At 42.1% G+C, this 10,000-nt stretch overlaps 2 protein-coding genes across 2 annotated transcripts in view; both read right to left on the bottom strand.

Moving 5' to 3' along the window:
* Window positions 1–950, bottom strand: part of LOC138059578 (uncharacterized) — a 3,707-nt gene extending 2,757 nt beyond the window's left edge. The window contains exon 1 of the mRNA XM_068905211.1: window positions 1–950. This exon is cut by the window's left edge and continues 315 nt beyond it. Coding sequence (XP_068761312.1) covers window positions 1–950 — 950 coding nt within the window.
* Window positions 1–10,000, bottom strand: part of LOC138060237 (protein bark beetle-like) — an 89,369-nt gene that overhangs the window by 53,622 nt on the left and 25,747 nt on the right. The window contains 3 exon segments of the mRNA XM_068905974.1: window positions 3,827–3,988; window positions 4,367–4,489; window positions 5,640–8,288. Of these exon segments, the coding sequence (XP_068762075.1) occupies window positions 3,827–3,988; window positions 4,367–4,489; window positions 5,640–8,288 (2,934 nt within the window).

Here is a 10,000-nt window from a genome sequence, read left to right as displayed (position 1 = left end):
CCATCGTTGTTCTTTGCTGAGCCCACCATTTCAACAGTTAAATACTGGTAGGTCATTGGACGTGAGCCTTTAACCTTGATAAACAGATATACCGCAAGGAATTTTGTTGCAAAGGACAACTCCAGTGGAGATACTGTACCCGGTTTATCCTTGCATGCTTTGAGAACGTTCTCGTAGCGTGGCAAGTAGCGCTTAACAACCTCCAGAAGCTCTTCTAGTGTGGCCCAATGTCCCTTGGATTCTAAGGTGTCGATGTCGAGTTCATTTGTCCATTGTAATCGCATCATTTTTGAAACTTTTTTCAGATAGATTTCTGTAGACAACAAACCCCTCAACACAACCTCGGATGCCCCGTTTACTTTTCTGAAATCCATCAGTTCGGCAATGGCGTCTAAATAACCAATCCGCCCCCCGTGCCCAAGTTTCCATTCGTCCTGCATTGTATCAACAAATTTGAAGAGTAGATTAGGTGAGCACAAACTAAAGTCAATTATGTCCAGAGAAAGTTCTTCTTCGTCCTCGCAACAGAATTTTAGAAACTTAAGACATTTGCTAACGGTTTGTTGCGCTTGTCGGTCACTCTTGCATCCTCCACCACTCCCCGTTAGCCAAGACAGAAGTTCTTGAACGATTACACTTGAGCGATCAAATGTAGGTACAGATCTTGCTGTGAGGGTTAGATTTGTGCCGTTTTCTTTCCTTTTGGAACTCGTTTCTTCTTGATTGGGGACGTATTGGGGTTTTTCATCAAAATAAATGAACCAGCCGTGTTTGCTCTTAACCTGTTTTCTGCAACCTCTTTGAGACACAAATCCATCATGGTTACAATCGTTCACTGGACAATGAAACAAACCATCTAAATCGTCTTCTTCCAAGTGAAGCCTCTTCGGTTTTGGAGATGCACTCGGAACTTTTGACCAATTTGTCTCTGTACTTCTTCGTTTGCTCATCTTGAATCTGGAAATCAACGTTTACTTACCCGCGACTTTGAATTTTAAGTATGTTTTTTGGCGGTTTGCGGACCAATCAGTTGGGGATTTTGCGCTACCTGCTTCAACTTGCCTATTTTTGAATGCTTCTTTTTCTTCCCGGCATTGAAAACAACAACAAAAAAGGAACAATAAATCTTGGACACCTTGCTAATTGTTCAGAAATAAGCAATGTATCATTAACGCGAAATATCTGATTTATTCAAATTCGCCCAGGCCTGCCTAAACACGCCAAGATAGCTAGTCATAAAGACCAGAGAGTATTTTTCAACAAAAACAGAAAAAAAAGAAAACGTTTAAGAATCTTCAAATAAAATCGGAACTTCTCGTGGCTTACAAGGGAACTGTGTTCCTAATTAACGTATAAAGGACCAGTATGATTCGGAACAATGGTGTTCCTTTGTAACACTAATGGGAACTGATAGCAGTTAGATAGGAACAATCGCAAAGCAGAACAGCTGTTCCTTTTTGTCAAGGACAATGCGATTTTATGTTAAATATTAGGAACAACGAGTTCTTCTTCAATTTAAGGGAACGAGTAAAACAGGAACAACTGTTCTCTTTTGTTGTGAAAGAGACCAAAATAAAAAAAACGGACCGCACAAAAAAAGGACCTTTTGTCCCTTACGAGACGAAAACGGAACATCGAGTTCCTTTTCAAGAAACTAATACAAACTTTGAGTTCCGAATTGCTACGACGAGGAACTCCGGTTCCCAATTAAGCAGATTTGGGTTCCTAAGAACAAATTTCAACGAGGAACAAAAGTTCCTTTAAGTGCTCAGTTTACTTGTTCCCATGTTGATTACAGGAACAAAAGCAATAACGCGCGGAACACTTGTTTTTAAAGTATCAGAACTCGGTTTGAAAGGATTAAAATCATGGGAACAATGTATGTTCATTTACATGCTAGCTTCAAGACGCCTGCGAAAAGATATCGCGCAAATATAAGTTATATCAGGCCAAATTTTTGGGTGTCATTAATTTTGGGAAACGTATATGATGATGCTGACAGTGGTGACGATGACACTGAACAATCGTAATGGCGATGATGACACTGAACAATCGTAATGATGATATTAAATGCTGCGGACAACAACAATGATGATGATGGTGCTGGTCATGTTGACAGTAGAAGTAACATCAATGTTGTGAGATGCAGATTTGTAAGTGTTAATAAAAGTTGTTGTATAAAGCTATTTTAATCGGCTGTATTTGTTGATAGCATCCAGCTGCAGCTTTTAACATTTTTGCTGGCAAAACGCTTGCATAATTTTTAATGCCCCCCCCTCTTTAAGCCATGCATAAAAAATGTTGCCCCCCTCCCCCGATAAATAATGACCAGTCCAAGACAGAGGGGATTCAGTGACTTTTAGCTTACAGACTAGGGCTTCCTTTTCGAAATTGAGCAAAATATCAGACACTTTTAGCGGTATTCCTCTGGGCTCAGGATGTGAAAAACACGAATAACAATCGAGTATATTTGGCATTCGTAATTTTGTGCGATTTTTCGCAATTAGGAGTCTGCAGGTATTTGAAACAGCCGTAGAAAGCGTAAAAATGCTAGGCTGCTAAGCTGACATAAATATGACAGCTTTTTTCTGCGAAGAAAGCTATGGAAAATGGCTGTTCTTCCCAAGTTTTCACATCCTGCGGGACATTCGTGCGACCAGATGAAAGCTACATCTATTCGTGAAAAAGCGTCCTTTTCGGTGCCGATGGGCGGTGTTCTGTTTTATCGTGACACATTTAAAAAGATCGTAATTTGAAGAAAATTTTGAGGGGTCGGCACCGATGGAAGCATGAAAGACACGCACAGCTCAAAGGTTGGATGTCAAGGTAAATGAAGGTATTTTGATCAAATTAGAAGGCAAATACCAGCGTAAATCCTTGTTATTTTGGCGCTATTTGGCGGCTCAAACAATGAACGAAATGGTAAAAAAACCTTCGCTTTATAATGTAGTTGCATATTATTTATCAGGGAAAGGTCGGCACATAGAATTTAATTTATTTGAACTGCCAAAAATTGATAAGTTATTTTAGATCCCATACATTTCTTTACAATATCGGGCAGCCATTTTTTCTGTTCCATTTGATTGACATGCGGTATTCGAGCCGCAATATGACTCGAATTTCTGGTAATCGGATCGAGATAATAACGGATTTGATTTAATTTGGAGTCTGTGATAGAACACCACCACAGCTAAGCAAGTTTTTACGCGTTTTTTTTTTTTTTTAAGAGTGAACCTTTCTTTTAAAATTTCTGCTGGGAAAGAACGAAAGCTGCCATGTTTGGATATTAGTGCAAATTAGGTAACAAGGACGTCAATAGCTTACATTGTCTGCTCGACACGAGCTTTTCTGGAACAGGACATTTGCGAAGTACGAAGTTCCAAATTGCCGTTCCTAAACGGCAATTTGGAATATGATTTCAAGAGTGACTGTAGATCTGGTGAAATACAGAACGGAAATATATATCAGTTTCGCATTAGTTGTCTTTGATTTGGAGAATGAGCAAAGCAGTATTTTAGCCAGATCCTCCTCTGAAAGATTCGTGTAAAAGATAGCTATCAAGATTGGAGAAGTAAATTTATAACGATGGCAACGATCAAAAAAAAAAATCCTGATGATCGCTTAAAGAAAAAAATAAATTAACTGAACTGCCTAACCTGCTTGTAGGTAGAGTGACAGTCCAGACTAACCTGTTTGCATGTAGAGTGACAGTCCAGACTAACCTATTTGTCTGTAGGGTGACAGTCCAGACTAACCTGTTAGCATTTTAGGTGACAGTCCAGACTTGTCTAACGTGTTTGTATGTAGGGTGACAGTCCAGACTAACCTGTTTGCACGTAGAGTGACAGTCCTGCTTTGCCTTTATAGCCCACTCGGTAAAAGAACACGATGTAGCATAACTTGGACTGTTTTGTGATTGGAGGGCTGATCATGGCTGCGCGTCCGCCAACATAAGACCATTGGTCATTACCAATGTATAGGTATTTTCCTGAGATGAGAAAATTTGCCAAGAAAAATTAGTTACCGAATTCTATTAAAAGCTAGGCCCCCCTCTCCCCGGGGGAACTCCCATGAGAGAAGGTCGGGGATGATCGTTGGAAACTTTCGAATTAATTTCCTAAGCGAGGCCAATCTGGGTATGGCTCGAGCTTCATTTGAGCCCTAAATGATATATACTGGTTGGAAAGGGACGGATGAAAATAATAACTTTTTGTCCTGGTTGTCTTAAGTGAGACCCAAATCCGTTATGTACACCCCAAAGAGAAACGATGGTAATCCCTGATCTTTTCACAATACCCCCTGTAGCTACAGTACCTTGCTCGGGTAATTGCTGAGTGTCCTGTGAAGCCATCAACTAAACTCATACCTGTCGAAGAGTAAATAGCACGGGTGGTAATTGTCCATGTCCGCGTAACATTGATTCCATTTATTGACATATTGGTGAACGTCTGCCAGCCGCACAAGTCAAGCTCGTAGGTACATGGAGCATCTGTGGATTATAAGATGGTAGGATATTAGCCTCGACTTAATCAGTCTTCTTTCATTCATAAGTGTATAAGTAACGGCAACATGAAATATAATCACTGAAATGCAATAAAATCTATAACAGTGAAGCAAGGCTGATTACTACGTAGGAAACCTAACGGGACAACGACAAGATAGAGTCGAAACTGAGAGCCAAGAATTGCAACCGTGGACCGCTCTTTCGACCCGGTTGGATCTCGTCAACACGGTGCAGCAGCAAAAAAAAATTGAGTCTATGTCCAGTGAGATCCTATGCCTGCAATTTCATCCCAAATTTGTCGTCTAAAAAACCAAACCATTTCAAGGCAACTATCAAATTGAAATTAAGATGTACCACAACAACGTTTGTCCTGAGTATATGAGTTAAATATTAGTTGGAACGGCGGATCCAGGATTTTTCTCAGGAGGGGTTGCACTAAGGAAGGGCGTAACTGACTGGTGAGTTAAACAACTTTTAAAAGCGAATAGGAAGAAGAGGGCTTCATCTCAGGGAGGGGTGCGCACCTCCTGCACCCTCTCCCTAGTTCCGCCCCTGAGTTAAATCGTCAGCATCTCACGCGTTCGTGACGTCTTCATTGACACGTGATTATCGTGCACTGATGTAAACAGGTTTGGACTCTTTACACACCATATAAGTTTGAATACGATCTTGGAGATACGCTGATGCGGGGAAAGGCACAAAATCCCTCCCTCGAAGAATACGAAAAAGAAAAAGCCCATGCTAAATGTGGTTAAAATTAAACTTCTGGAAAATCGGGGACCCATCAATTGAAGCGTGCAACTACCCCTTATTCACGGCGTTATCATAGATCTATTTATTTTTAGTTTAAATTTACCGCGAATTCAGACCCCGCAGGAACCTCAGTGACCAATAACAAGCACGGACTTAATTTTTAACTGACGTCATCATTTTACCAAAGATTTAAAAAAAACCGTCACTTCTTTCCTTACAGACACGTGCTCATGTAGACCGGAACTGACCTATTTCGCGGGGAAAAACTGAAAAGCCTAAATATAGACCGGTATGTAAAAATGCCGTGACATAGGATTATTATGGGAGTTGCACGCTCCTATTGATGGGCTCTTGAAAACATGTTCCTAAAAAACGTTCTTACCATTAATACTTATGGCTTCTACTAAAATAGCAATCTTAGAGTTGACATCTCCTCTCCACTGTACCAAAATAGCATCACGTGGTATAATCATCTCTCTATGAACAAGATTCGCTATATTCCACTCGTTCACGATCGCTCTAGTAGTGTTAATGGAGTCGTAAATTACAAAAAATTGCAGTCCGGAATAGTATAGCACAGTTAACTTCATTCCTTGACCTCTTGCCACCGTCAGCACTTTATGACAACCTATCCATGTGCTCTTGGGTCTTGGAATATCAAAATAAAGATGCACTTGATTCTTTACAAAAACAGCTTTCTTCTCACTGCATAGAGATACCCTTACAAAGTGGACTCGAGGGACATTTTGGGCTCTTGCTTCCTCAAAGGCAATACCTCTTTGGTTTCTTGATGATTCCGAACTATCTACAAAAATGCTGCGTTTTGTCTGTACAAAGCCTATACCAACTCCTCCGGTGTCAAAAAAAGTGCTGTTTTTGAGATGTACGTCCGTTCTTGGAGAGTAAATGTGTAGTCCACCAGATGAACAGTTTCGCACAATGACGGATTCCAGTTTGGGCACATTTGTAACCACCTCTACTATTGGGACAGCCATTCCATGGCGGTTACCACAGTGGGAAAAATGAACATGGGTCAAGACAGACTGGGACACGTTCTCGTCTTTGGAAGATACAAAACGTAGATTTCCCCAGGGTGTCCCCCGACACTTCGCCACAACATCTATCATGCTGCTTGAATCGAGTGTTGGCGGCCTTGTAGAGCAATCATGTAAAAATGTTTCGTTTCCTAGACAAAGAAATTCTACAGGCTGCGATCTGTTGGCATTTTGGCTAAATGCATCAGTGCTTACCACGGTAGCAACTGGTGAACCATACCCAAGCTGTCTACATACTACTTCAGCGATGTTCCTCACGTGCATTTTGGTGAGAGCAGACATTGGTGTCCAAGACCTGTTGTGAAACACCTGTGCCCTCCCCTCCCAGGGAAAATCTCCATGCATAAGTCGCACAGGGAAAAGTGAATCTTTATTACTGCTTGCAGGCTCTTGTATCGTAAATGTTACTGGTTTGTCAAGCGTTCCGTGAGTCTTGAGCACTCCAGCAACAAGTATGCTCATCCCAGGGCTTACTTTGACTGTGACACCTGCTTCTATAGTTAGCGTGACGTTATCTACAACGGTCAAATCTGAAGTCACGCTGTAAGGGCTTTGAGAGGCTTTTAGTGTTATAGAGTCAAACAATCGTCCCGAAAGAACTTTTCCATGCTGTTTGAAATCGTGTCGATTGACGGTGGTTGAAGTTGGGTCATCACCACTTAGAAGAAAAGGCCAGTCATCAGCAATAGCAAAATCGTAATTATCATCAAAATCCAAAATCCTGTCACGCACTTCGCTTCCAATAACTGTACCCCACCAGTTATGAGTCACATTCACTACATCACTCCAAGAAGTGGCGGGAAACCTGACACATAGTTCCCTCCTATAGCTGGGATTATTAAATTTGTTAAAGCTGAAATCTGATTCTTTGTAAATGCCAGAAAGAACAAATGCACAAGAGTCGTCCGCAGTAGACAAATGTGATGGTATGTAAGCAATGTTACTGGATAAAGTGTTGTTGTTGAAAGCAACCTTTCCTTCCTGAATCGCTACTTGAAGAAAGACAACGTTCTCTGCTCTGTTTTGTGTGAAGATATTGTTTGCCAAAGTTGTGTTTTCGTCTAAGTGAAGGACCTCTACGACACTATTATTTTCGCAATTATTCTCATTAAACTGGTTACCTGCGATGAAAATTGGAACATGGACGGGTAAAGATACAGCTGATCCTTCACGGAGCACACAGCGTCCTAAATTGGACGTGAAGTTGTTGTTTGTAATCATTACACCATTACGCTTCACTCTCCTTCCGATGTTTATCACTGCTTTATCTGGGCACTCGTTAGCCAGGAACAAATTACTATGGACAACTAAGGGTGATGTCCATGTGTCGGTATATTGAAAACGAGGCATGTGAAATGAGATGACAGACATTCCTCGATTTTCCTCAAAAGTATTATTCACAAATACCCAAGAACCCTCGGTTCTGATGTTAACAGCAAGTCTCTGGTTACGAAAGAAATAATTGGACTTAAACTGTACGACTGGTAAATCGCCTTGGACGCCATACCTAAGGAAGCGAGAGAAATAAATGGCTCCATACTTGTTCCACGAAAATGTACTACCGCTGACGAATAACGTTAAGCTTTTTTGATCTCTGATGCTGACTCCGAAACCATTGTACGAGACACTGGTGTTTACAATGCGAATGACACTATTGACTTCGTTTTCAATATCCACGCCCTCTATCACGGAACCATTGATGACACAGTTCTCGATCGTTAATTCCGTAGAGGTCATATCCGGAATATAAATCCCCTTTAAGTTCTGTTGAAGATTTGTTGACACGATTTTAACGATGTCAATGTCCCATAGTATAATATATATTCCATTGTCTTTGGTGCTGGTAATGTCTGTTTTTGTAATGCTGAGAGATTTTAACGAGTTTCCTGCTATAAGGACACCGTATTGAAGGCTGTTGCTTATGTTTACCCGATCTATGTTGATCTCCCCACTGATGTCACGAAGTTGTTCATTCTCTGCAAAATTAATAAGAAGATAACAGATAAATGTCAATTTCGTCTAGTTCCACTGAAGAAAGAGAACTATTTAATTTTTTTTCTTCCATAAAAATAAACGTTTCTTCTTGGAGTGTTTGCTCGGCTCCGGATTGGGCGTTCCGGGTTTGAGCGTTGTGTTCTTGAGCAGGACACATTACTCTCACAGTGCCTCTCTCCACCCAGGTGTCTACATAGGTACCGGAGAACCCATTGCTGGGGATAACCCTGTGATGGACTTGCATCCCATCCAGGGAGGAGTAGGAATGCGCCTAGTCGCTTCATGCTCAGAAACCAGACATAAGCGTCAGACAGATGGGTCACTTGGCTCGTATGCAGACTTTACTTTATCTCATGATTCTCACCTCTGGACTACCCCCATCCATAAACAATTTTAAAAAGGCTGTATTCGTTTGCACCACTTCCTTTCCGTTCTCGAACTTCACTATGTAAGTATAGGAGTTGGGAACTAGCCCCGAGACCCCTCTTGGTCCCTCATCCGGGATATGAATGTTGTACGTAGAGATCGCACATGGCGGAAATACAACTTCATCTGTGTTTACAATTTGTCTCGTTTATGCTTGTTCTCCTGATACACATCGCTAAACGTGGTGTCAGAAGTGGGATAAACCTTTTCTAGAACCACTCCAGCAAATACTTCGATCAAAGGGGAAAAAAAAACTTTTCACGCAACGTTATATTGGATACACGAACTCATGGCGACGAGTCTCAAGCGCCCAGAACTCAATCTAACCGGAAACATTTCCGAAAATTTCAAGAACTTCGAAGTCAGGTTCAAATACTACTGCGTTCAAGCGAACTACCGTAATCTCGATAAAGACCCAGTGACAGCGCCAGCCGATTATTATAAGAAAGCACAGCTCGAAATCACCGCGCTTCGGTCGGCCATGCCAGACGAAGCCCTTCAGGTCATACGATACACAATAGAGCCTCAGATGGCGATCGATGACAGAGCCAAACCTTGGATTTGGATGGAGAAACTTCGCCTACACTATACAGGTTCGACTGGCAGTTCATGTCTGGCCGACAGATTTAAGTTTTGGGGCCTTAGCCAAACACTGACCGAATCGGTACAAGCATGGGAAGTTAGGATTAGGCAAGCCGGCAGTCTGTGCTCTTATGGAACACTCAGTGACGAAATGTATCGCGACAAATTTATATTTGGTCTCAACAACGACACCATGCGAGCCGAGTTGCTCAAAACACATCTCAAGCCCGACAACACACCTCAGAGCATGGCTGATGTGGTGACCGAAGCCAAGGCCTTAGAGTCTGCCTACACCGCAAACAAGCTGATAGCAGCTTCTTCGAAATCAACCATCGACGAATGAGTCCACTGGGTAAAACATAAAGAAATGAAGCTACGTAGAGAGCCTGGAACATGTCATTGGTGCGGAGACAAACGGGAACCTCACCCGTGGAGACAATGCCCAGCAAGGGGCAAAACATGTTCAAAGTGTGGCATTAATGACCATTTCGCCAATGTGTGCCTGGCAAACGGCCCGCCCCCACAACGACGGAGAGGCTCATACCCCCTCCCACCAGCAGCAGCCGGACCCACAGCCAAACACCCAGTAACAGGGGAAGTGGACGAGCAAAGAGGAAATACTTTGTAAAACTACCCCTGTCAGATACCGGCTCACACTTCCGGCCAATTACAGTCCAGATTGACA

Source organism: Montipora capricornis, chromosome 8, assembly GCF_036669925.1.
Source record: "Montipora capricornis isolate CH-2021 chromosome 8, ASM3666992v2, whole genome shotgun sequence".
Classification (NCBI taxonomy): Eukaryota; Metazoa; Cnidaria; class Anthozoa; order Scleractinia; family Acroporidae; genus Montipora; species Montipora capricornis.
Note: the sequence above shows the minus strand (reverse complement) of the source record. Positions and strands in the feature narration are given on the sequence as shown.